The sequence below is a fragment of the Mirounga angustirostris genome, unplaced genomic scaffold, assembly GCF_029215605.1.
Source record: "Mirounga angustirostris isolate CCGP_5_RB_7025 unplaced genomic scaffold, mMirAng1.0.hap1 SCAF_4, whole genome shotgun sequence".
NCBI classification, from domain to species: domain Eukaryota; kingdom Metazoa; phylum Chordata; class Mammalia; order Carnivora; family Phocidae; genus Mirounga; species Mirounga angustirostris.
The window spans coordinates 184,570,599-184,597,966 of record NW_026991712.1 but is presented as its reverse complement, the minus strand read 5'-3'; the positions used below and the strand labels follow the sequence as shown (position 1 = coordinate 184,597,966).

Here is a 27,368-nt window from a genome sequence, read left to right as displayed (position 1 = left end):
AAATCATTTTTAGCTCATAAGCCATCCAGAGACACGTGACCCCTCATATCTGGCCTGTGGGAGTTTGACAACTCCGCTCTAGTCCTCTGTTTGGGCTATGGGTTCATGGGACTTCATTCTACCATTATTCATTCCCACCTGTTCCATTTATCTAGGGTATGTGCCAGATATTATTTTTAATGTTCTTAAGAATTAAAAACACATAAGCTAATTTTTTTAAATGGGCAAAACAGATGAAGGGGATTAAGAGACACAAACTTCTAATTATAAAATAAACAAGTCACAGAGATGAAAAGTACAGCGTCGGGAATACGGTCAATAATACTGTAATAACATTGTATGGTGACAGATGGGGACAATACTTATCATGGTGAGCACTGAATAATGTACAGAATTGTGGAGTCTCTATGTTGTACACCTGAAACTAATATAACATTGTCAATTATACTTCAATAATAAATAAAAAATTTTAAACAACAACAAAGAACCAAAATGTAAGCCCTGGTTCAGAGAGGAGCAGCAGGAAGCAGAAGATACGAAGATGGAGGGGACCACAGAGTTTGCAAAGACATTGGAACTCTTTCCAAAACTCTCCCTCAGGTCTGAGATATTTTTCCCTTGACCTCAAATCTGGGCACTGTCATAATTTCCCCCCTCATATCAGTAGAGCTCATTGTCTTGAATATCTGAACCAATGGAAAATTTGGTTGGGGGTATTTCCTGCATCTTATGGCTTTTTGTCATATATTAGCGCACACACACACAAAATGGAATTGATTTTTAACTATCATTTTAGCTGGGCCATTAGCCTACGTGATGTAATTTTAAGTATAATTCTCTTTGGATTTCAAAAACAAACTAGCTGAAGCCTATTAAGCATTATCTAGAAAATGCCCCTTTCCCACAAGCTCTGTCCCATACATGCGCTAAAAGGGGTACATTTTTTAAAGGCTAACCTGTCAGTATTTTGAGAAAACTTGGGGGTAATCCTGAGTCTTATCTAGGACCAGTGTCTTCAATTTAAAAAGATATGATGGTGGGATCATTCATGTTTCCCCTGTGATTCTTCTCAAGACAGTCCCAGTGGAATTTTGGGTTTCTGCTTTACAGCTCACATTCTCCTTCTTCTTCTTCTGGAAATCGGCAACTACAGGCATCTTCCTCTTGAGCAGTTTGTACTGGTCTCATAAATGCTGAAAAGTGATTTAAAAACAACTTATCTTTTGCTGTTTGTTTTAGCCATTTAACATCCAGTTTCTGTAAATCACAGTCACAGGACATCTCTAAGTCACAACCATGCTCAACTCTAATTTGAACAAGTTTACCAATAAGAGAGATAATAGCAAGTAGGAGCTTTTTCTCAGGATTATTTACAATTTCACCTTACCAATTACTCTTATTGGTCCTGAAAAACTATTTTCTTTATTTTCTACGATGGCTAAAAACTTGAGCATGAATCACTATAGCACAAAATTAGTCATATCCCAAACGTAACCATAGTTTCAATTAAGCAGTATGGATTTTAGTCTTGAGGGTTACTCAGATTACACACTAGACAGTTTCTTTTGAATGAAATACTTATGGCACCAAGATATTAAAGATACTCCCACTACTTCTATCTATCGGCAATTAAAGAATTGATTTGTACATTAATTTCCTGGTTTCCTTTTACATATTAGGGTGAAGTATTTGTGTTACTGCTGAGCAACTTTTCATCTTTCTAAAAAAGATTTTATTTATTTATTTGAGAGAGAGAGAGTGTGTGTGTGCAAGTCGGGGGTGGAGGGCGAGGAGCAGAGGGAGAGGGACAAAAAGACTCTGTGCTGAATGTGGAGCCCAATGTGGGCTCAATCTCAGGACCCTGAGATCATGACCTGAGCCAAAATCAAGAGTTGGACCCTTAACTGACTGAGCCATCCAGCCCTGAGCAACTTTTCATCTTAAACAGATCTTTTTTTATAGCCCGACAAAGCAAAAGTGCCTGCCTTAATATTACATGCTTTTTGCTGTAAAAAAAAAAAAAAATAACCAAGGGGAGTGATATCACAAGAGGGCAACATAGTTTGTTCCCAACTTTGGTCTCCTTTATAAGAACAGCTAACAACTATTCAAGAACAAGACACCACTGACAGAATCCTAGAACATGGGAATGAGGCTGGAGCACCCACCTCTGCATCACAAAGACCAAAACAGACTGTTTTAGGAGGGTAAGAGAAGCAGTTACCATTGACCACATTGCCCCTCTGGCAGGCCAGGACAGCACCACACAGACAGGTCTCCCCAAGCTTCTGGCTCCTCCAGTGGGAAAAGAGGACCCAAAGGGAACCTCCAGCTTCTCCCAGCATTGGGGTCCCTTTTTGGGAGCTCCTAGTCTGATCTCGCACCCCAGGAAAGGCAGGGGAACATGCAGCATCCAACCACTGGGAATCTGACTGTGTTGCAGAAGGGAGAGGAGCTCGCAGCAACCAGCACACAGATCTTGGCAGACTGAGTACATATTTGCAGAGTCCAAGTAGCAATCCCAACCAGTAGCTTTGTTTATCTGCAGAGCCAAGTTGAGGGTTCACCCTGACTAGGGAAGTTGATGGGGTGCAAATCTGCCTGATTCAGACCCTCAAACAAGGAGTTTTGCCCACTATAGAGCCTGGTTTGCCCAGGCAAGGAGCTGAATCACAGCTCCAGCTGCTGTGGAGAATTATCAGCACAGAGAGGGAACTTTCACAATTTTAAAAAAGTCAATTTACCCAGAAGACCAGTATTTACCCAGTATTTAGCAATACTAAATATGTGTACATCAATCAAGCTGCAAAATAGGTGAAGCTGGGGGTGCCTGGGTGGCTCAGTCATTGAGCGTCTGCCTTTGGCTCAGGTCATGATCCCAAGGTCCTGGGATCCAACCCCACATCGGGCTCTGCTCAGCGGGAAGCCTGCTTCTCCCTCTCCCACACCCCCTGCTTATGTTCCCTCTCTTGCTGTGTCTCTCTCTGTCAAATAAATAAATAAATAAATAGATAGATAGATAAATCTTAAAAAAAAATAGTGAAGCTGAATCTGACAAAACTGAAAGGGGAAATACACAAGCTCACAAATATATTTGGAGAATTAAGTGGATAATAAGGGAATACTATGAATAACTTAAACACATACATTTCACAACTTCAAGGAAATGGACCAATTCCTCAAAAAACACGATCACAACTCGCTCTCTATGAAGTAAATAACCTGAATAGTCCTACAATTATTAAGGAAATTGATTTTGGGGCGCCTGGGTGGCTCAGTTGGTTGGGCGACTGCCTTCGGCTCAGGTCATGATCCTGGAGTCCCTGGATGGAGTCCCGCATCGGGCTCCCTGCTCGGCAGGGAGTCTGCTTCTCCCTCTGACCCTCCCCCCTCTCATGTGCTCTCTCTCTCTCATTCTCTCTCTCATATAAATAAATTAAAAAAAAAAAAGAAAGAAAGATTCATCTCATCTTTCTAAAAAAAAAAAAAAGGAAATTGATTTTGTAATTAAAACTCTTCAAAAAGAAAATCTTCAAGTCCAGATAGTTTCACTAGAGAATTCTACCAACTATCCAAAGAAGAATTAACATCACTCTACACAATCTCTTCCAGCAAATAAAGAAGGAACACATCCCAACTTATTTGAGGAAGCCAGTATTACTCTGATACCGAAACCAGACAAAGACAATTCTAGGAAAAAAAAAAAAAATGGACCACTATCCCTCATGTGAATGTAGCTACAAAAATTCTTAACAAAATATTAACAAATAGAATTAAGCAATATATAAAAAGGATTATATACCATGACCAAGTGAAATTTAGTCTAGGGATGCAAGGCTGGTTCAATATTCAAACACGAATCTATGTAATCCACCATTTTAGGCTGATGAAGAAAAGTCACATGATCATATCAATTGATGCAGAAAAAGCATTTGACAAAATTAAACACCAGAAAACTAGAAATAGAGGAGGGACTTCCTCAACTTGATAAAAAAGATCTACTAAAAACCTATTGTTTACATCATACTTACTGGTGAGAGACTGAATGTTTTTTCCCTAAGATTAGAAGTGAGGCAAGGATATTCACCCTGACCATACTTTGACATAGTGCTGGAAGTTCTAGCTAACATAAAGTCAAGAAAAAGAAAAAAAAGAAATGCAGATTGGAAAGGAAAAAATGAAACTGTCTCTATTTACAGATGACATTACAGTCCACGTAAAATCCCAAGGAATTTACAGCATGCTCCTAGAACTAATAAGTGAGTTCAGCAAGATCACAGAATACAAGATCAATCTATGAAAATCAACTATACTCTTATAGAATAACAGTGAACAGCTGGAAAACAAAATTTAATATAAAATACCATTTGCAATTCTTAAAAAAATTTACATGCTAAGGATTGGTATGCTGAAAACCACAAAATGCTGATGAAAGAAATAAAAGAAAAAGAAATAAAAGAAATGTCTTTACTATGTTAAGACATAAATACTTAACATAGTAAAGACATCAATTCTCACTAAATTAATATACAGGTTTACTACAGTTGCTATCAGAATCCCAGCTGACTTCTTGTAGATACAGATAAGATTGTCCTAAAAATTTATATGGAAATGCAAAGGAAGTAGAATAACTAAAACAATGTTGAAAAAGAAGAATAAAGTGGGAAAAATCCATCTACCCTCTACCTACTTTCAAGAACTGTTTTATAGCCACAGTAATCAAGACAGTGTGGTCCTGGCAGAGAATAAACACACAGAACAGTGGAACAAAAGGGAAAAACCAGAAATAGCCCCCGCACAAGTATAATTAACTGATTTTCGAGAAAGTCACCAAAGCAATTCAGTAGAGGAAGGATAATGTTTTCAACAAGTGACGCTGGAGCAATTGGACATCGAAAGCAAAAAAAAAAAATTCTTGACCTAAACCTTTCACACCTTATACAACACCTAACTAAAAATAAACCACGATTTAAATGTAAAACATTGAGAAAGGAGAAAACAAAAATCTTTGCGATCCAGGACTTGAAGAGTTCTCAGACATGACTCCATAAATGAAAAAAACTGGCAAATTGTACTTTATCAAAATTAAAATTTTTTTCTCTGCAGAAGACTCCATGAAGAGGAGGGAAAGGCGAGCTACAGAGTGGGCAGAAACACAAACCACACACCTGCCGAAGGACTCATCTAGAAGGTATTGAGGACTCTCCAATGTCAACAGTAAGACAGACAAAAATCCAATTAGAAAATAGACCAAAGACATGAAAGAACCTTTCACTGAGGAAAATACACAGTTGTAAAATAAGTACGTGAGGGGCGCCTGGGTGGCTCAGTCGGTTAAGCGTCTGCCTTTGGCTCAGGTCATGATCCCAGGGTCGGGCTCCTTGCTAGATGGGGAGCCTGCTTCTCCCTCATTCTCTCCCCCTGCCCCTGCTTGTGCTCTCTCTCTCTCTCTCTCTCAAATAAATAAAACCTTTAAAAAAAAAAAAAAAAGAAGTATGTGAAAAGATGTTTGACCCTTAGGGGAAGGCAAATGATCACAGTGGGCTATCACTGTATTCGTCTTTGCACAGCTGGGTAAGAAACTGTGGCAGTACAAAATGCTGGCAAGAGGGAGGAGAAAGGATAGCTCATACGCCACTGGTGGAATGTTAATGGTACAACTCCTCCAGAAAGCAGTTCGGCAGTTTCTTAAAACAACAAACCATATGGCCCAGAAATTGCACTCCCGGGCTTTTATGTTAGCAATGTGAAAACTTACGTCTACACATAACCTGTACTCGATTATTCACAAAGGCTTTACATGCAATAGTCAAAAACTGGAAACTCTCAAAATGTCCCTCAGTTGGTGAATGGTCAAACAAACTGAGGTTCAACCATGCCACGGAACACTGGTCAGCGGTTAAAACAAAACAAAAAAAAGAGCCCACAGTTGAAGCATATCACGCCTTGGGTGGGTCTCAGTGACATTAAGCTGAGTGAAAAAAGCTAATCCGAAAAGGTCACATGCTTACAATCCACTTATATATTGCATGCTTCTATTTATATAACATTCTCTAAGTGACAAAAGTGTAGAGATGGGGGACACCTGGGTGGCTCAGTCGGTTAATCATCTGCCTTCTGCTCAGGTCATGATCCCAGGGTCCTGGGATCAAGTCCTGCATCGGGCTCCCTGCTCAGCAGGGAGCCTGCTTCTCCCTCTGCCTGCCGCTCCCCCTGCTTGTACTCCCTCTCTCTCTGTCTCTGACAAATAAATAAATAAAATCTTTGAAAAAAAAAGTGTAGAGATGGAAAACAGAATTGTGCTGCCAGGAGGGAGTGGGGAGGGAGTGTATGTGACCACAGAGGACCAGCAGGAGGGGATCCTGGTGGTGAGAGAATACTTCTGTATTGATTGTGCTGGAGGTTACGCCAATCTACACATGTGACCAAACGACACACAGCTAGACACACACAATGTGCCAAAGTCAACTGTCTGGTTTTCATATTGTGCTCTAGTTACAGGAGATGTAACCCCATGAACGACACGAGACTTTTCTGTACTGTCTTTTACAACTTCCGGCAAACCTATAATTATTTCAAAATATAAAGTTTTTTTAAATGGCCTAAAAATTTAAAAAATGGATTACAGTTTCATTGCAACTCACTAATTACTCATCACTACTCTTGGCAAAGCATTTGTATTATAGGTGGGGGTGAAGGCGGGAAGGATAATTCTTTAAATCAGAGATTTTGGTGAGAGCTTGGGGGGGGTGGGTAACTGTTTTCCTGTGCATTGTAGAATTTCAGCAGCATCTCTGACTCCTTTCACTAGATGCTCTCCACACCCCCAAGGTTGTGATCATCAAAACTGTCTCCAGACATTACCAAATGTCCCCTCGGGGGCAAAATTGCCCCTGCTTGATAACCTCTGTGCTATGCTAACCAAAAAAATAATCTGTTCCTTTCTACTGTAAAAAAGCTTGCCTCAGAAGAGCTCATATCGAATATGTTTATATTGGTCTTACGTTGTTTGAATAAATACAGGAGCTTCTTTCTGCCATGTTTAAGAACAGAGAAACAGAGCACGAGAAAGAACACCAGCAACAGCACGGCAGCCGAAGTCAGTGCAAGAAAGATGATGATCTGGGGGGTGTGACCTTTAAAAAAAAGCAAAAGGAGAAATACATGCAGATATACAGTTTTGCAAATATACATATATTTATAGTTACATTGGTAAACCCCTAATCACAAGGAGAAGTGGTGCCTTGGACATCTCTAACCAGCTAACCTAATAAACTTGCTTGCACATAAGAAAACTTTTCTTAAAAACCTAAATAATTTTTCCAGAGGCCCACAAAAATTAAATGGCTTGGCCTCTCTAGAATATAGAAAATATGGGACTCCATCATCCCCTTAATTTGACATTATCAAAGGTGTAGTATTTGTCTGGGTAGTTTCACCTTGTTCTGCTTACTAATGTATGTCTCAGATTGCATGACAAACACTTGAAAAAAGTTGATGGGTTTCTTGATGCCAGGATAAAACAAGGAAGGCATGCAGGAGGTGCCATCGTAGGCAGAGACGTGAGGCATCACAGTATTGGGGTGATTTAGATTCCAATCAGAATAGCCATACTACATCCACTCTGATTCAACAGCAATGAACCAGCTACCTGGATCTCTTGCAGGGGCAGGCGTGGGGGCAGAGGCTGTACCTGGAGAGAAGTCAGCCGAAGCTGGTCCACATACTGCGTCACTTTCCTTCGTCCCATTCACAAGTACAGACTTGCCACCCAAAGAACAGCTTAGACCATCCAATGAAAAGAGTTCAAATAATTAATTTAGGTACAGGTCATTCTAATTAAAAATATTGACATTTTCCATCCAATAAAGCAGCCTAGTGACAAAGATGTGTGGGTCTGGGTTCATAGAGATACTATGGAAAACATACACTTGACTGACTGGCTTCCTCTAACTTTCACAGTTCTCCATAATGCACCCTATTCTACCCACCTAACTGGATTCTTCTTTCTTCCCAGGCTGGGGAGCCCTGTCCCACAACTGTCCCCAGACTGTTTTGCCTGGTTAGTCTCTCACCCTCAATTTCTTAAGCATATTTGACCATCTCTGGCATATATGAAGGACAGACAACCTAGCATAAGGGTTAGGAGTTCCTAACCTTATGATGTGTTGGCATCAGACAGACAAGGGTTTGAGCCCAGGGTCTGTCTCTGTGCAGAATGACCATGGACAAGTTAAGAAAATCTCTCTAAGCTTGTTTTCTCATCTGTAAAATAAGGAATACATGCACCGAGGACTATCGTGAAGAGCAAATGAATGACCCCAGGGACACACTTGTAGGGCTGGATGTTATGAACCCAGACCCACACATCCCAATAAATGGTAGCTATCATCACCACCATCATCATCCCCATCAACATACCATCATCACCATCACCATTGTCCTGTCTTTTCCCTCATCCCTTTACCTAATGCAAACTGACTCTTCCTCCAAAAGCAGTTCAATCCCACTTTCCATGCAGACTCATTGACTTCTCTGAACTATTTGTGTTGAAAGACCTTAAAAAAAAAAACTTCCCCAATCTGTACGAACCAATATTTTTGTAACACCTAAGAATGTAAATGGAAAATAATAATCAAAATGATTTTCTAGTAAGAAAATCAAATGAAAAAAAGAACAAAGGCATACAAGACCTCAATTTTTATTAGAGTTGATGGACACATATGACTCCGCCAATTGCCAGACACCACAGACTGTCCGTGGACCAGCAACTGTCCACAGACCACACTCTGAGTAGCTCTGGTCCTGATCACACAGGTCAACAGGCATATTCCCATGTGTGCTGTTGGCTGTTTTACTTCTGTGATGGTCTTGTTTGCCCAAGTAGGTGTTGTGTTTTAGGAAACATAATTTACCCTTCTTGTATCATCCTCAATGCTGGCCTTGCACCCTTGAAGATGGGCTGAGTGATCAGTGAGGAAAGGTAAGAGGCAGCAAAGAGATTGGAAGGAAACAGAACAGAACAGCTGGGGCAAACAGTAACAAAGTTCTAGTAAATCTGAGCTAAATGCTCTGGGCAGTATTTCTGGAGAAAATGCCCACTTTGTATCAAATCACTCCTACCTCATACTGTTCACACACTGCCTGTTCATATGCTCTTCTATGCTTATATTTGATAGGCCCACGTGGGGCTTAACTCATGACCCTGAGATCAAGACTCACATGCTCCACTGACTGAGCCAGCCAGGCGCCCCAGAGGGATTTTTTAAAACTTCAGTGATAACATTCTTTGTCTTTAAAAATGTTAACCCAGGGATGCCTGGGTGGCTCAGTCGGTTAAGCGTCTGCCTTCAGCTCAGGTCAGGATCCCAATGTCCTGGGATCGAGTCCCTAGTCGGTCTCCTTGCTTGATGGGGAGACTGCTTCTTCCTCTGCCTGCCATTCCCCCTGCTTGTGCTCTCTCTCTCTAACAAATAAATAAATAAAATATTAAAAACAACAACAACAACCAAACCTTTATAAAAAATAAATAAATAAAAAACCCAAAAATGTTAATCCAGATTCTCTATTTTGAAAGCAAAAGGAAATTATATGTACTTTGTCCAGGGTTGACAGGAGCCATGTTTCTGATCATTAAATGTCCCAAAGCGACAGTCTTTACAACCTGCATAAAAATTAAAGCAACAATAAAAAAGGGAGTTTTTTATGATTTCATAACTTTTCCTGTGATGAACATACTTACATAATAATAAAGTCATTAACTTAATACAATCTACACAGGCTGTTCAACAATGCTTCTTGAAACGAAACCCCAAGATGACTAAAGTTTTTATTCTAATTGTACATAGAGTATTGTATATATATGTATAGAATGTATGCAAAGGCATAATCCTGGTGAATAAAAATGTTGTGATTTCAAATTATTTCCATTGATTGAAAAATAATTTTGTAAATATCATATACTTGACTCAGTGCTTCATTGCATGTTACTTTAAGGTTCTACTAATCTGTTTTACTTTATATAAAAAGGACCAAGACCTAAATTAATGACATATGTCTAGATAAACAGACTTGCACTAGATTGAAGAAGAGCAAACCTACCCTCTTTGGTTAATTCTTGACCTTGTTTACAATCCGGTTCACACATGGTGCATCCTGCCCCCAAGCAGTGGAATCCTGAGATGCACTCACACTCTGCATTGCTGATGGGGGAACACACCTTCTTGGTCCTGAAAACACCTACAAAGTTTCCCAAGTTACATTACACTTGATCTTTGAATCCAGGAAGCAAATTTATGTTCTGCAATAAAAATCATCCTAAACAAACCCACAAAAACCATGCTCACTCTTATAATGTTCCTAATGACCTTAAAGTATAAAGTTCATTGTTTAAATCTCTATAGAAGACATTTTTACATTTTCCTAATTAAACACTTCTCTCTGGTCAATGAGTGTTGCTCCTAACATTTAAAACCTCAATCTACAAATTATTGCTTTTACAGCAAATTATTTTACTGGACCTGCCTTTTGACAGAGGAACCAGCATAGTTAACACTTAACACTTTCCACCGAGATCAACATACTAGGGAATAAAAACCTGTTGTCCCAACACATGTCCGGATCAACATACATCTTTTAAATCATACCTTCACACTGCCTGCATATGTCACAGGCCGTTTGTCCACTGGTGCTGGAGAAACTGTTTGGAGGACAAGGAAGGCAGATCTGACCCTTGTTTTTCCCACAGAAAGTACCTAAGAAGATAGATAATAGGTGTACTGTTGGACAATGCATAGTAATCGCCCAAAGCATTATGAAGTTCACAAGAAAACTAGAGTAAGAAACATGATTAGTTTCTAGATGTCACAGTGATCTTATTTTGATTGACTTTTATAATTATACATTTGCAAGGTTGCCTTTAGCATAGCAGCAGAATTACAAATAAGAAAGTATAGATACTGCATCACACAATCCAACAAAAAGAAAACAGTTTCCTTTATCTATTGAACAAAAAAAATGATTTCTCTTGATTGATCCAGGAGATCAATATGACTGGATTCAGGAGATCAGCATCCTTCATCAGTATACTAACAATACATGTGTCTGCTTCTTCCCCACTCTGTGGAGCCCCCTGCCACTTCTTATTCCTTGCTGTGCCCCCCAGTCTGAGCACAGGTCCTCACAGATAAGGCTGACATTTACTGAGGTCTTGCCATGTGCCATGCACTGTTCAGAACCTATCATAGGATCCTCCCAGCAGAGCAACGAGATAGGTTCTTTCATTATCCCCAGATGCCAAAGCTGGGGCACAAGGGATTAAGTGACATGGCTATATTCACAGCTAAGTTGTAGCACCCAAGAAATATTTGTAAATGAATGAATTTTTAAAAAGTCACTGAAACAGAACTCATTAACCCTGACTACTAGACTAACTGAACCATGAGTTCAACAGAACAGATCAAACACACATGTTAATTTGGTTCTTACCAGCTGGGCATTTACTGCAGGAATCCTGCATTGATCTTGTCCTCTCAAAATTCATGACCAACAACACGGCAGCCACTATGTTGTAATAGCTACTGCCCATGGTGAAATCTTGCATCGATAGGATATAAGCAAAGCAGATTCCAAAGGGTTTTAATCAAAGTAGCTGGTTTCACAAATACCACTCTGCAAAAGGTAAAAATTTCCAAGAATGAGGTGGTTTCTCCTTTTAGGATTATCTACATTTCAACCATTACCTATGCAATCCACAAGACCATAACTCGGGGCTTCTCAGAAACAATGAATGATGGAATATTATGGAAAAGGTGCAAATGCATAGACATTTGATATGATAAGACAAACATGAATACACACATAGCTTCGTGCAGGTTTGCCAAAGTCTAACCGTGCACTCTCCATGTTCTGCCAAAAAGCAGAAATAACAATAACAAGAATTTTGGGGGACTTTCATAGACACTTAGCATTAGCATCCAGATTTCAACAATGCCAGCTCTTTGCTGGCTCTGAGATAGAGTTCTTAAAATGACAATCTGTCAGTCTTACCTAACAGCTCAGCTCAGTGGGGAGATATCTCATTACTCTTTCCCCTTTGTCAGAACAATATGTGAACAGTTCAACACCCAGTTGCTAAAATGTTGAAACACCGCTCTGCTCAACTCATGATCACATTTTCTTAATAGATATATATTTGCCCATTTTGAGGTTGGAAGCTCCTATAGTAACAAAACTAAGAAGTAAGAAATCTCTTTAGGGTCAGGTGCTTGATCTTTATTTAATAGGCTATGGAATAAAAGTTATTAGAAATTAGAAGGGCAAAAAGTCTAGACATGGAGGAAAGGAATAAAGCTTCTAACCTTACCCCAACTCCATTCCCCCGACTGTTCCAGACAGACAAACCTTGAGATTCTCAGGGCTGGTGAAGAACTTTCCACTCCTTGATCTTCAGAGCAGTGAGGTTCTGCCTCTCCCTCGCTGCAAGTCAAACACAGGGGCTTGGTGACTCAGCCGGGGGCGGGGCCTCATGGGAAATTCCTGCCACGACTCTGTGAGGTCGCGCATTTGATGTTTGTTGACCCCAAAATCCCCTAGAGCCCCCGTCCTCCCTTGATAATGGCACTTCAAATCATTTCTTGGAAGCAGCTATGTACTGTTAGGACATCTCTCAGATGACTTTGGGAAAGGGTGTTGTCACTTAAAGTAGCCCTCCTTGTCAAAACCTTTAATGCGTCCTACACATGTTTGAGATTTGAGGGATGAAATCCACTTCTAAAGAAATATCAGCACTTTTGCCATACCCTACCCCCTACTGGTATAATAATAGTGATGCTCTAGCCATAATTCACTGAGGGCGCTGATGTACCAGGCATCACTCTAATAAGCGCTTTAATGAATACTATCCTCAAAAGAACCCCAGGAGTTGACATTATCATTATTATTAGAGTGACATTATGCAAATGAGAACATTGAGCCTATGAATCTAGCCAGATAATCAGCAGGATGGGGAGCCAGGACTGGAACCCAGGGCAACCTGATTCCTTTCTACTGAGCTCCTTGCTATGTGGGTGAGATGGGGGAAGAAGGAGGGAGAAATGAAGTGGAGACAAGGAAGGCATAGAACTTATATGGTGGATAACTTTAGGTAAAGTTGAGATCTATGAGGGTTTTTTAGAAAACCATTATTTTAATTAAAAAAAAAAAAGGAAGAAGAAGGGGGCTCCTGGCTGGCTCAGTCAGAAGAGCATGCAACTCTTGATCTCGGGGTCCTGAGTTCAAGCCCCATTTGGGGTGTAGAAATTACTTAAATAAATAAATAAAAACTTAAAAAATTGAAAAAGAAGGAGAGGAAGAGGAGTACAGGAGAAAGAGATGAGGAAGGGGTGGTGAGGAGGAGGGAGGAAGAGGAGGAAGATGTTCTAGGGACACTAAAATGAACCTGCCCAGCATTGGGAGGCTAGGGACCCTCAGGAAGATGACCAGGGGAACCTATAGCAACAGTGGTTTCAACTGAAACAGATGGCTTTCTGTTAGGACCCAAACAGAAAAGAACTATTTTCCCCCAGGAGCCATGGGGGCTTAGTGTCGAATTGGGGGAGGAAGGGAGAAGGGAGCCAATGTTTATTACACACTTGCTATATGCTATGCAGTTTACATGTTCCCATGACTCCTATCATACCACCATCCTCATTAGAAAGTTTCTGTGGCTCCCTGTTGGCCACCAAAGGAAACCCGGATCCTATAGCCCACTATTCAAGGACTTCTGGGACCTGACCTGAAGATGTCTCTAAAAAAATTAAGATATACCTCATATAACATAAATGTCACTATTTTAAAGTGTTTATTTCATGGAATTCACTGATATTCCCTATGTTGTGCAACTCTCATCTTTATATCATTCCAGAACATTTTCGTCACTCCCAAAATATCCCTATGAGCAGTCACTCCCCAGGGCAGGCCGACCTTGACCCTGGTAACCACTGGTCTGCTTTCTGTCTCTATGAATTTGCCTGTTCTGGACATTCCATATCCATAGACTGATACAGCGTCTTGGCTTCTTTCACTTAGCAGAATAATATTCCACTGGATGGATGTCCACATGTTGTCTCTCCATTCATCAGGTGATGGACATTTGAATTATTCCCCTTCTTGATTACTATGAATAATGCTGCTCTGAATATGTGTGTGTACGCTTTTGAATGGACATTTTTTTCAGTTCTCTTGGGTGTATACCTAGAAGTAGAATTGCTGTATATGGTAATTCTGTTTCACTTTTTGAGGAATTGCCAGACTGTTTTCCACGGCAGCTGCACCATTGTACATCCCCACCAGGAATGGATAAGGATTCCAATGTCTCCACATCCTGGCTGGGATGAGTTATGTTTTCATTTTGTTTTTAATTAATTTTTTTTTTTACTATAGTCATCCTGGTAGGTGGTACTTCATTCTGGTTTTCATTTGCTACCTTAGCCCAATTTTATTATGCCCCCGCCCCTGCCCACACACACACACATAATGGGAGCAGTGGAGTAGGGCACATGAGCAAGAGCCCAAGCTTTGCTGTCAGACTGACTTGGATTGAATCCAGGCTCTGCTATATGACCTTGGACAAACTTCTTAACCTCCCTGAGTCAATTTTTCCAACCATGTCTTACAGAAACAGTAACACTGTGCTTCATCCTCATTTAGTGAGGACTAAATGAAACAATGAATATGAACTACCTAGCTCCATGCCTGGCACATAGGTCTCAAGAAAACAGTAACTGTTATTACAAGACTTACTGCTTTAAAATTTGCCTTCCCTAGCTTCCCATGCTGGTCATCAGTAAAGTAATGAGGGCAAGTAGCAAAAGAGAAGGAAAATGCATGGGTTGTCCATAGAACTTATTCTCAAGTTCTAAGTATCCTCTGAGAGTCACTTTACCTGTGATGATTATGGGATTCCCTCCACGGGCTTCAGCAGAGTTGGCCCCAATGGAGGAGTTTCATACCATATAAAAATGGCATTGCTGATCACCTAACACTTTCAAAGTCACGATCTAACCAAGTTGCCTCCTCATTTACATATGGTCCGCTGTTTAACATTGCTGCGTGACATTTAACTGGACTCTATTTTCATTTAACTAAATGTTACTTACTAATCTACGTTTTGGATAGTCTGTGGGCGGAGATATTACCTCCTCTGAAAGTGATGTCTGTCATTTCCCAGCACAATAATTAGCTCACTTTTTCAGGCTGGGCGAGTGACATAGAAGTCTCTACTGAGAGGAAAGATTCTCAAGATTAGCTTCACCAGCCTGTGTTACCCAAAATCAACCACTTCACAATTAGTCTACTGAAGGCTATGCACAGCTCGATTCGAGTGTTTAAGGAGTTGTATACGGTTCATTTAACACATTCTTGTTTGATAAAACCATCACAGGAAGCTAAGGCAAATTCTGTAGTTAACCTGATGCACGTACCATCCAGGCTAACCAAAGGAAAACACTACCCCACAGCTCTTGGTCTATGACCTGGAAATACATGGTGACAGCCTCTCTGTACTGAGTGGCAGGCACAGCGTGAGCCCCAGAGTACTGCGGCTGGGAAAGGCAAATTAATTAGCCAAATCCTTGGAATGTAATAGATTCTTGTATAGTCTATTATTTGGCAATACCTGAGATGTAACAGATTCTCATATAATCTATTATTTTGCAAGAATATTATGGCAAGTATAGTTTCCAGAAGTCCCAAGTGTCCATCTTCTTGATCCTATTAATGTTCCTGTTTGTGGTTCTGGGAGTCCTTGTGAATTAGCATGGAATTCATAACAGTTGCAAATGAAGTCTGAGGAACTCTTTGCAATATTAATTTACATTACTTTTAAATATGCATATGCATAGTAAATAACATGAAAACTGCAAGGTTGGGGGCACCTGGCTGGCTCGGTCAGGAGAGCATGTGACTCTTGATCTTGGGGTCGTGAGTTCAAGCCCCACGTTGGGTGTAGAGATGACTTAAATAAATAAACAAACAGGGGCACCTAGGTTGCTCAGTCAGTTGAGCGTCTGACTCTTGATTTCGGCTCAGGTCATGATCTCAGGGTCGTGAGAATGAGCCCCGCATTGGGATCCACGCTGAGTGTGGAGCCTGCTTGAGATTCTCTCTCCCTCTGCTCCCTACCGACCCCCACCCCACTCGCATGTTTTCTCTCAAAAAAAAAAAAAATTAATGAAATTTAATTACATTTCAAAAATAAAAAGTCTCAGATATATTGAAATAATTTTAGATATTTGATATTTATCAATTATCATTTTTTATTTTAATAGATAGTTTTAAAGCTTTTGGTAGAGTAACTTTTTAAAAACAAACACAAAAATAATTTTAATTGAAAAAAATTCTATTTACATTTTACATTAAATGCATATAAATTCTGTATGCTTTGAGTACAATTACATATGTTTTTTTACTCCTTTGTCAGCACTGTCAACAAAACACAATTTATGTGAAGTTCTCAGTTATGACAAATGAAATAAAGGCAGGGAAAAAGAAATTTTATGGAGCAAATACATAATAATTTATGAATTGTGTGTCTTTACCACCCATTTAAACATTCCCAGACCATCCAAGTACATTCAGATACCTGCAATAATTAAATTTGGTTACCGTTGATATTTTCCCACCTTTGTGGCATAAAAACAATTACTAGTGTTATTTTGAAGACATCTCTGTTGGGAGTAGAAAAACAGAACACATCGTTAGCTTGATTTGCCACTTTTAAATATTCAGACATACGGTATGTGAGTTCCATTTCTACACCTGCTCCAGACCCCACAAGTGTTAGTGAAAGTGTTGAGAGGCACGTAGCAGGCATTCAAGAAACCTTTATTGAATGAATGAATGAGTAAATGAATGGATGAGTTTGCTAACTCCAGTCTCATAGCCTGCCTACCTCCTCATGCCCTAACCTTTGCTTTCTCTCTCTCCCTTGGGAAATCATTCTGGTGTGTGTATCCCCGCCTACGGTTTACCCTTCCCTTCCTTGGGTCTCACGTAAGATGCTTTCCTGCTGATGGCTAACATTTACTGAGGGCTTACTCCCTGCAAGGCACTGTTCTACGTGTTTACATGGTTTCCCCAAGTATACCTTCCAACAGCCTTTGTCCTTACTTTACAGATGAGAAAACTGGAGCGCAGAGAACCTGGGTAGCCTGTCCAGTGTCAAGGTAAGGAGCAGAGAAAGGGTTCGCCTGGCTGGCTGGCTCCAGACCCTATGCACTTGACAAGGACTCCTAACCTTTCTGTGCACAGGGCCCTTTCATCCTGTGATCTCTATGCTTACCCCTCACAGAATAATATTCTTAAGTTTGTAAAATAAAATACAAAGGATTACAGAGGAAACTAATTGTTTTGAAATATACTCACCAAATATTTAAAAGGCCAGCTTGCAATGTGGTACTATATGGACTTTGTCATTAACAGATACCTGTCATAATTTCAAATTAACCATGAGTCATAATTTCAAATTAATCATGAGTGTAAATGGTATTTGGAGATATCTGCAATAACTGTAACATGATATGAAAATAACTGATTTCCGGGACACTTGCGTGGCTCAGTGAGTTAAGCGTCTGCCTTCAGCTCGAGCTGTGATCCCAGAGTCCTGGGATCGAGTCCCTAGTCGGGCTCCTTGCTCAGTGGGGAAACTGCTTCTCTGCCTGCCGCTCCCCTTGCTTGTGCTCTCTCACTCTGTCTCTGACAAATAAATAAATAAATCTTAAAAAAAAAAGAAAATAACTGATCTCCACTGGTGTGATATCATAGGTACTGTGCTTCTGGCTATGCTCTGTCGATTTTTAAATTCAAGATAGAAGGAAATACTAGATTTCTGCCAGAGGTTAGTGAAAATAAAAGATGCAATCTTCCCCATCCACATTCACAGACTCCTGAATTTTATCCGTGCCCCTTGGTCTTCTGCCGACCCCAGGATCACAAGCCCTGTACCTAGCCTCCTTGCTACCTTTCAGGTCTTGTGTTGAGACAGATATACTCAATACTTAGTTTTAGCTCCGGGAACTTGCTTAGTCTTTGATTCGTTCTTCTTTTGAATCTTTATGTGGATCCTGTCACCGCACCTTCAGGCAAAAGCTCTGTCTGCGTAATTTGTATCCCTCCCCACCCCCATCAAGATGGCATGTTTTTATGGTCTATCACTTTCTATGTTCCTCTCCTATGGGCCCTTCACTAATGAATTTAAACAGATTGCAACTATTGATGAATGTTTCCTAATACTTAATAATAGCTAACACTTACTGGTTGCTTCCTGCATTGCAGATGTTGTACTCAGCATACTATTTAGCCTCTTAGCAATTCTACGAGGCAAGAACTATTGTTACTCTTCTAGTGTTTAAGAAACAGAAGCTGAAAGAATTCAAGTGACCAAGCCAAGTGTTAATGACAGTATTAGAGTGTCTACTACAGGCCACTGTTCTAGCTTCATCTCTGTTAACTCCTTTAATCCTCAGAATAATCCTGTGAAGTTATCCCTGTTGTATAGACGGGGGCCAAGGCATGAGGGTCAGCTAATTTGCTCAGGATCATCCAGCTATCACGTGGCAGAGGTGGGCTTAAACACTGACAGGCTGGAACCAGGACAGCGTATTTTCTCGGCACACCGGACAGCCACAGTTAGGGAAAGAAGCCAGGGCCGGAGCCCTGCTGTTCTCACTCCAAGGCTACCTTAACATTAGTTATGACTAACTCAGGAGCTACTCATTCCTGTGAATGAATAAAAAGATCTGTTGACTCAGCAGCGGAGCCTGAGACTGCCGATGCAGTGGTTTGAGCTGAATCGGAAACCACATTTGAGCTCATCTATGTGAATGATTGCCAATTAACTGACAGCCGATTTCAACTTTGAGAAATGTGATGAAGAGTGCAATCAATAGTAGCCACTTTCTGAAGGAAGTTAGATTGACTTTTAAGAATTTAAGAGCACGTAACCAAAAACTATTAAGTAAACAAGTGTTCTATATTTTATTTTATTTTTATTTTTTTAAAGATTTTATTTATTTATTTGAGACAGAGAGAATGAGAGACAGAGAGCATGAGAGGGAGAAGCAGACTCCCTGCCGAGCAGGGAGCCCGATGCGGGACTCGATCCCGGGACTCCAGGATCATGACCTGAGCCGAAGGCAGTCGCTTAACCAACTGAGCCACCCAGGCACCCCCAAGTGTTCTATATTTTAAAATTCCACTGAAGATAGTTGCCACAGGTCACTTAAGGGGAAATGTTCTTTGGGCTGCAAGTGACAACTGTGATCAAAGAAAGATCACTCCAACAAGCAAAGTTGTCCTGAAGCTTATGACTTTCTGCTGAAAGCCACCTTCTGCCTGTGGCCCCTCTCCCTAGCATTCACCTTAGCCCTGGGGAAGGAAAGTGCTTTTATAACGAACAAATACACAAATATATCCAATTATTTCACAAACTCAACTTTTGTCAACATACAAGGTTTTTTTTTTTCCTCCAAATCAAAAGCAAGACATCAGAAGATAGATTTTGTTTCCTTCTGAACTCTTTTTTAAAAGATTTTATTTATTTGACAGAAAGAGAGCACAAAGGGGGAGCAGCAGGCAGAGGGAGAGGGAGAAGGAGAGGCAGGCTCCCTGCAGAGCAGGGATCCAGACTCCAGGACCCTGGGATCATGACCTGAGCCAAAGGCAGACACTCAACCTACTGGTGTCCCCTCCTTCTGAACTTTTTAATGGTGATCTGTATTATCTACCAAATAACTCCAGTCACATGTCAGTCCATTTCGTCCTCTACAGAATCTGTGTCCTTTTCTTCCAGATTTCCATTTTAATGGAAGACCACTGCATAAACCATCGGTATTCATTGAGATTTTTTTCAATTAAATGCTGCCGCACTAAATAGAGTTCCAATGGACACACATGTAAGTTGCGAACACCTAATATATGCCCACGAGGTCTATCCCATTCTAACAATTTCTAAGTTTCATTGTGACTGTCATTATTCTCTAATCCCTGATCAATTCAATAAATCTGATTCACGAGCATTTACTGAATGTCTGATGCAAGCGTGCACATGATCTGACCCGCCACTTCACCCACTTTAAGTCCTTCCACGCCCCTCAAGCCGGCCTGCCCTGCTGTTCTTGGGCGGAGGGAACACACATCCGCTTCAGGGCCCTTCTTTGCTGCTCTCTCATCTAAAATCTCGTCCTCTCACTTTCTAGATGACTGTGTCCTCGTCTCACCAAGGTTTCCTCCTCTCCCTGTTGTTTTCCATCTCCTTTCCCCCTCTACTTTCCTCGACTGTACATACTACCACCTGGCACGTAGTGCTTTTCGTGCATTTGTTTACTGTTTGTCTTCTCCCACTCTCAGGGACGTGAGCGCCATCGGAGGGGAGCGTTTTTTTCACTGCTGTATCCCCAGCACCCAGAGCAGCGCTGGGCACATGACAGGCACTCAAAGCTTCTTGAATGAGTTTTGCTGTCTTGTGAGGCATATCTAGGTAAGACACCATGCCAACAGCCTTCACACCCTAGAGAGGAAGGAAGTTTACCCAAATAACTATGATAAGGCCACCCAGCCTTACAGATTCTGTAATAGGAGAACAAAGTGCTATGGGAATATATGGTCTTTGCACTGCAACTGGGTTTTGCAAAATGGAAAATACCTTGAAAGGCCGGTAGGGAAGTAGATGGCATTCCAGGTGGAGGGAACTGCTTTGTGCCAAAGCATGGAGGAGGCAAAGTACAGGGTGTGTTCAAGGAACAGAAAAAATGAGTGAGGGAGAGTAAGAGGTTAAGAATGTGGAAGATAGGGCGCCTGGGTGGCTCAGATGGTTAAGCGTCTGCCTTCGGCTCAGGTCATGATCCCAGGGTCCTGGGATCGAGTCCCACATCGGGCTCCCTGCTCCTTGGGAGCCTGCTTCTCCCTCTGCTTCTCTCTCTGTCTCTCATGAATAAATAAAATAAAATCTTAAAAAAAAATAAAAAAAATAAGAATGTGGAAGATAAGGAACCACAGTGTGGAGGGATTTGAACACCGTCACATACCTTCTTTTGATTGTGACCCCCTGCGTAGGTGTGCACTGCCCAAGCCAGCAGATCCACAGCACCATGCAGGCATGCCAGAGGTTGCCAGAATACTCTGTTTTCACCGTGGGTGCAGCCCCGGCTTGACACCACGTGCAGTAAGTTGGCTTGAGAAAAGAAAGGGACACAGGACACAATCAAGGGGCAGAAGCAAGGACCCAGAAAGTTCTGCCAGATTCCAACGTGTGCTGCTGGGTGGAATACTGATCACTTCGACCACTGAGAGAAATGTCGCTGTGGCTCGTGGATCACCGTGTTCCCAAGACCCCTGGAACCTGGAAACACTGCAGCAGATTTGGAATAAAGGACCACCACAGGACAGAGCCAGGTGGGACCCCACATTTCAGTTCCTCTGAGCTCTTGTTTTACGTGGGCTCTCACTAGGTCCTCACCAAACTATGGGCAGGCGTTACTATTCCCATTTCACAAATGAAAGGTGTCTTTAACGCTCTTGATACTCCTACATCGAAACCCTAACCAGATCCTGATCCGAGAAGAGCGCAGTAACAGCAGAGCAGGACGGTGTCGTCCACAAAGGGCCAGGGAGAAACGGGAACGGACGGGGCCCACGGCACCGCCCTGTTCCGACGCAGGGCTCTGCGGCTTCTCCAGAAAACCACCGCTGGGCGATCAGCAGCCTGCACGTAGCGGCGCTCCCGGGCGCCAGAGCCCGCGCGCCCTTAGGCGTCCGCCACCGGAACCAATCTGGGATGCGGAGGTGGGAAGGGTCGACTTCCGGCCTCGCCTACGCCGGCCGCAACCTCCCCCGGAAGTTCGCGGGGTCGCTGAGGTGCGACGGCGCCCCCACCGCGGTCCGGAAGTCGTTTGGATACTTCCGGCCGGCAGCCGCAGGCTCGAGCGCGCCGCACGGGCTGCTGGGAACGCGCGCCGCCCCGCCCCCTGCGGCGCGGCGCGGGCCTGACGTCACTGCGGGTCGGCAGCCGGCCTCTGGCCGCCCGTCCGGGGGTAGGAGTGGTGCCGGGGGGCCCACGCTCGGTGGGCTTTCACACCGCTGGGAGCAGAGGCGAAGCCGCCCCCCCAGGGCCCCTCACAGACCTCGGTGTCAGAATTTCCCCCTTGCGCCAGCGCTGCCTCAAATGTCAGGGCTCGCCCACTCTTCTCCTGTCTCGCAGACCTAACCTTTCGGGGGCTCGGAGGGGAAATTCGCCGTTTCTGCCGGACCTCTCTGGAGCTTGCCCCGAACCAGCCTTTAGAGGATGTTGAAAAATACTTTACTCAATGCCGCAAATGCCTTCCTTATACCCAGTAACTGCAGTTTAGCCCCTCGCCCTTTTTAGCGAACCCAGGAAAGGGTGAAAATAAAGTGACCCTATCCGCTGCACACAAAATTTCCCATTCGCTGTCTGGCGAAATGAATTTGTTGTGGAAAAGATTAAAACAGGAATAAGAAATTGGTTGGAGCCCCATTGTAAACTCTAGTGTTCTACAAATATAAACTATTACTCTACAGCGATAGTCAAAGGAGGGAACATCTTTAGGGTGAAACTAAGATAATGCTTAGCAAGTATTTATTGAGGACCTGCTATGTGCCAGGGACTGTAGTAGATGGTAGGGATTCAGTAGTGACGAAGACAGGAAGGTCCTACTGAGTTCACAGGATTAGAGGGAAACAGGAGTAAACAAAAGACAAGATGCTAAGTACTTAGATAAAAGATAAAAGACACATCCGCATTCATAGAAAATGAGTAGTGAGATGAGATGCGAAATGTAAGGGATGCGTGGAAAGATAAGTAACCCAGCAGCAGTTTCTTTAATATTTATTGTGACCAGTCTACTTTGGGGGAGGGTTGTTTTTTGGAACCAGGATCAGAATGGCCACTGGTGGCTGTTGTTAACGTAGGGCAGGCAAAAATTTCACCTCTACCTCCTTAGGGTCTCTGGTGGGCAGGGCCTGAGAATTAAATGGACATAAAAGGTTAACAGAACAAAAGCATACAAATTTATTTAACGCAAATTTTACGAGACCCAGGAGCCTTCATAAGAAGATGAAGACCCAAAGAGGTGGCAAAGCTAATGTTTACATACTGGGTTGAACAAAGAGTGGCAACCGTGGAAAAGTAAAGTAAAACAGGGAGACTAAAGGAATATGAGTTACTTTAACAAGGTCTCCATGTGCAAATTCTTCCAGACTCAAGTGCTTCTCTGGTGCTGTTTCTTTCCTCTCGGCACTGGAAGCGCAGTTCTCACCTGAGAGTTTCATCTTCTGCTTTCAGGATGAAAAAATGGGAATCTGAGTGCCTTTCTTGCACCTGTTGTTTAAAAAAATGCCTTTAGCTCAAAATAATCAATATGCCAAGGTGACATGTTTGGAGGTAGCATGTCCCAAACTCCTTCACTCACATTATCAATATCATTTCTCCATTGCTGGATTAGGAGCTCACCAAGGCAGAACAGGATCTTTTAATTAAATGTTGCAAGTGCTGCAAGAAAAAGGAGATTTTAGGCTCCCTGAAAACAGCCAGAGACTTTTAGTTTGCACTTCTTACAATGCATAAAGACTTGTCAAATGTTGAATAAAAAAAATAGTGAATAGGATGAGGTTTTTCTGCCTGGAAATCAGGGACTGAATTAGGAGGTGTCTTCACCGCCAGTAATAGAGCAACATTTTTTGGTGGATGGTTTAACGTTTTGTTTTATTCTGCAAATGTGTGATGAGAAATAGGTATGAACTAGAAAGTTAAGAGAGTGTCATGGGTGTTGTGGACTTATTAAGTAATACTGATAGAGTTTATGGTGGGTAGAGTGTGAACTTTGGTATCAGAATATCTGCATTTGACCAAGACTCTGCAGGACCTTTTATAGTCATTTCACCCTTCCAAACTCCAACCTCTGCAGCTGAGATGAAAAGTATGTTTTCCAGGAAGTTAATATATAATGTCTAAACCAATAAGGAAAAATAACAGTACTAGCATATTGTTTAAAAATACAGTTGACTCTTGAACAATGTAAGGGTTAGGGCTACCAAACACCCCCTATCCCCCAAGCCTGTGCAGTCAGAAATTTGCATATAACTTTTGACTCCCCCAAAACTTAACTATTAATAGTCCACTGCTGACTGGACACCATACCAATAACATAAACAGTCAATTAACACATTTTTTGTTCATTATATTTTATATATACTGTATTATTATAATAAAGTAAGCCAGAAAATAGAAAATGTTAAGAAAATCGTAAGAGGGACACCTGGGTGGCTCAGTTGGTTGGGTGTCTGCCGTTGGCTCAGGTCATGATCCCGGAGTCCCAGGATTGAGCCCCTTGTCGGACTCCCTGCTCAGCGTGGAGTCTGCTTCTCCCTCTGCTCCTCCGCCTACTTGTGCTCGTTCTTTCTCTCAAATAAAAGAAAAATCGTAACAGGAAATACATTTAGAGTACTGAACTGTGTTCATCGAAAAATGTCTGTGCAGACCCATGTAGTTCAAGCCTATGCTGTTCAAGGGTCAACTGTATTGAGACAATTACAAGAAATAATTTAAAGAGTTGAAAATATTTGCCTCTGGAAAGCAGGGTTGAGGGGTAGAAAGGACTGAGTCAGAAGACTGCTGTTTTTCATTATGAGCCTTTTAAAGCCTTATCACTGAGCTATCGTGGCATAACAAAATCTGAGTACTACGGTCTGCCATTTGGCTGTGGTGCGTGCCTCGGGCACAGGTACAGGCTCCACAGGTGTTCATTCTGAAACCCAGGCGGAATGGGCAGCAGCAGCAGCCCTGGGGGAAAGCTCTTCATATAACAGTGCGAAAGTACAAGAGAGCAAGCCTGGTCACCAGGTCACTGCTTTTCAAGGCTTTGCTCAGGCCTCATCTGTTAATATTCTACTAGCTAAAACAAGGCCAAATCTAGGATGCCTGGGTGGCTCAGTTGGTTAAGCGTCTGCCTTCAGCGGAGATCATGATCCCGGAGTCCTGGGATCGAGCCCCACATCGGGCTCCCTGCTTGGCAGGGAGTCTGCTTCTCCCTCTGCCCCCTCCCCCTGCTCTCTCTCTCTCTCAAATAAATAAAGTAAAAACCTTAGACAATAAATAAAACAAGGCCAAACCCAAAGTCAAAGGGCAGGGAATATCCTCCACTCAGAAGGTGAAAGAGGAAAGGGTGAATATTTCTAAAAGATAATCCACCACAAGCAATACTTGAGTTGTAAACACCGCATGCAATGTATTCTTTGATAAAATCGATGCTGACCCAGGTCCATTTCAGATCTTGATGGTGATCCAGATGTCTCAGGCGTGTTACGTCAGGTTCATTCTCTCTCTCCCTTTCACCACTAAGACGGTCTTGCCATTTTTGTTTTGTGCTGGCTATCTCATGCTGCAGCAGGCCACCAGCATGCTTGTCTCCTTACAAGAGTTTACTCCGGGCCCTGGAACACAACAGCCCATCTTCGCTTGGTTTTCCTTCATCTACCTAAATCCCTCCTTGGTCTTTGAAACACATGTCTGACCACTTGCCTACTTCCCACCATACTTCAAAACTGAAAGGGGGTGGCTTTTGCCTGCTTCCTTTGCAAATAACCGAAGATGAAGTTATTCCAGAACTCCCAAAATGTTTCCTTAAAATGCCAAATGATTAAAGACACTTAAAAATTTTGCACAATGCAGTGTTGCAATTTATACATTTACAATTCTTAAAATTATTAAAAACCACTCTAACCGTCATTGTAAGGATCTCATGAAATATATTAAAGCGCTCTGTAAACTAACAAAGGAATGTAAGTTATTCCCTGAAAATAAATGTTTTTAATAGCTAAACTGAAATTTCAAAAACACCGACATATTTAAAATACTGTTTGACCTCACATTACTGGCAAGAGTGATAAGTGACTCAACTTGTATGGAGTTGCTCCAATGTATTTACCACTTCTGGGAATTTGCCCTCCAGTTTTACCTACACAAGCAGGACATGTGAATAAGGTGATTCAATGCAATGCTGTCTGTACAATAAAATGACTGCAGGGGCGCCTGGGTGGCTGAGTTGGTTAAGCATCTGACTGTTGATCTCAGCTCAGGTCTTCCTCATCTCAGGGTTGAGAGTTCAAGCTGTAGGTTGGGCTCCATGCTGGGCGGACAACCTACTTAAAAAAAAAAAAAACAGCTGGAAATAACTGTTATCAGTAGGGCACCGATAAATAAACTATGAGACATGTCACAATGGCATACTATCTGTAAAAAAGGAAGTTCCTTTTGATAAGGAAAGATCTCCAACATATTCACTTAATAAGGTGGTGGCAGGGAGAGAAGGACAGTACAATGTATATAGTCTGCTACATTTCTATGAGAAAGAAGTAAAACAATGTATTTTCTTGTGCTTGCGTAAGGAAATCCTGGAAAGATGCTCAGGAAACTAAGATAACGTTACCCGCAAGGAGCCTGGGGGCAGGGATGGAACTGGATGGGGACAAGGTGACTGTTCAATGTAACTATCAGGTCCATGTGCTCAGCAGTGCTCTAATCCTGTGGGTGCAGAAGCAGCACTGGGATCTTTGGGATAAAACACCCTTGAGAAACTAACACACGTGAAATTAACGCACGCACACAAATGCTAAGAGTCGCACAGGCTCGGGGGACCGGTGACCCACCGTGGGGGGACACAAGATCGGGAACACCTTTAAGTCATAACAGGTCGGAGGGGACACGGGAAAGTGCTCCAGGGAAGGGGAACCGAGTGCGCGGAAGAAGCGTGAAGGCACAAGGCCACTCCATGAAAACGCCCCTTCACAGCAAAACGCCGCAGCTCCCGAGGGCACTGCGCGCCTCCAGGCTGCGGCGACAAGCGGGTTAACTCCAGCGGGCGCCGGCAGCGGGCCGGACCGCGCCATTCGGGGCGGGGGAGATTTCGGGGGGGTGCGTGAGCCAGCGGGATTCTCGTGGTGCTGGGTGTTCCAAATGGAAACATCCCGGGGCTCACAGTGAGGGCTCGGAAAGGCCGGCCGTCCCCCGCGGCTGTCCTAGGTGGGTTCAGCCGGATGTAACGTAAGCGAGCGAGCGGCGCCAGTCTGCAGTGCAGTGCAGGAGGAGGTGGGGCCTGGGCGGCGTGCGTCTGCGCAGTACCGGGGGGGCGGGCCGAATGAGAAGCCAGGCGGCGTGCGTCTGCGCAGTGCAGGGCCGGGGGCGGGGCGAGGAGGAGAACATGGAGGGGCCTGCGCGGCGGGCGTCTGCGTAATACCGGGGGGGCGGGCCGAATGAGAAGCCAGGCGGCGTGCGTCTGCGCAGTGCAGGGCCGGGGGCGGGGCGAGGGGGGAGAACATGG

The 27,368-nt window shown here is 42.7% G+C and overlaps 1 protein-coding gene across 12 annotated transcripts; it reads right to left on the bottom strand.

Moving 5' to 3' along the window:
• Nucleotides 1-63: 63 nt before the first annotated feature.
• On the bottom strand, nt 64-27,160 carry TNFRSF9 (TNF receptor superfamily member 9). Of its 12 annotated transcripts, none has more exons than XM_064590001.1 (14): nt 26,478-27,136; nt 26,007-26,190; nt 25,305-25,482; nt 24,309-24,453; nt 23,463-23,542; nt 23,218-23,371; nt 12,365-12,477; nt 11,488-11,670; nt 10,647-10,754; nt 10,102-10,239; nt 9,598-9,664; nt 7,694-7,782; nt 7,005-7,136; nt 64-1,193 (listed from the first exon to the last, which is right to left on the bottom strand). In XM_064590001.1, the coding sequence occupies exons 8-14, from the start codon at nt 11,600-11,602 to the stop codon at nt 1,105-1,107; spliced, it is 738 nt and encodes a 245-aa protein (XP_064446071.1). In that variant the 5' UTR covers nt 11,603-11,670; nt 12,365-12,477; nt 23,218-23,371; nt 23,463-23,542; nt 24,309-24,453; nt 25,305-25,482; nt 26,007-26,190; nt 26,478-27,136; the 3' UTR covers nt 64-1,104. The 12 variants fall into 12 exon arrangements, with proteins under 12 accessions (XP_064446071.1, XP_064446070.1, XP_064446067.1 ...); XM_064590000.1 differs by having other exon boundaries at nt 24,309-24,447; XM_064589997.1 differs by having other exon boundaries at nt 24,309-25,482; nt 27,027-27,160.
• Nucleotides 27,161-27,368: the final 208 nt, after the last annotated feature.

Coding starts and splice junctions, on each gene's coding strand:
- TNFRSF9 (XM_064589997.1), bottom strand. CDS start 11,602: ATGCAAGATTTCACCATGGGCAGTAGCTATTACAACATAGTGGCTGCC. Junction 7,783..9,597: donor TCCTGTCAACCCTGGACAAA/GTACATATAATT, acceptor GGATGGTCTAAG/CTGTTCTTTGGGTGGCAAGT. Junction 1,194..7,004: donor CCTGTATTTATTCAAACAAC/GTAAGACCAATA, acceptor ATCACTTTTCAG/CATTTATGAGACCAGTACAA.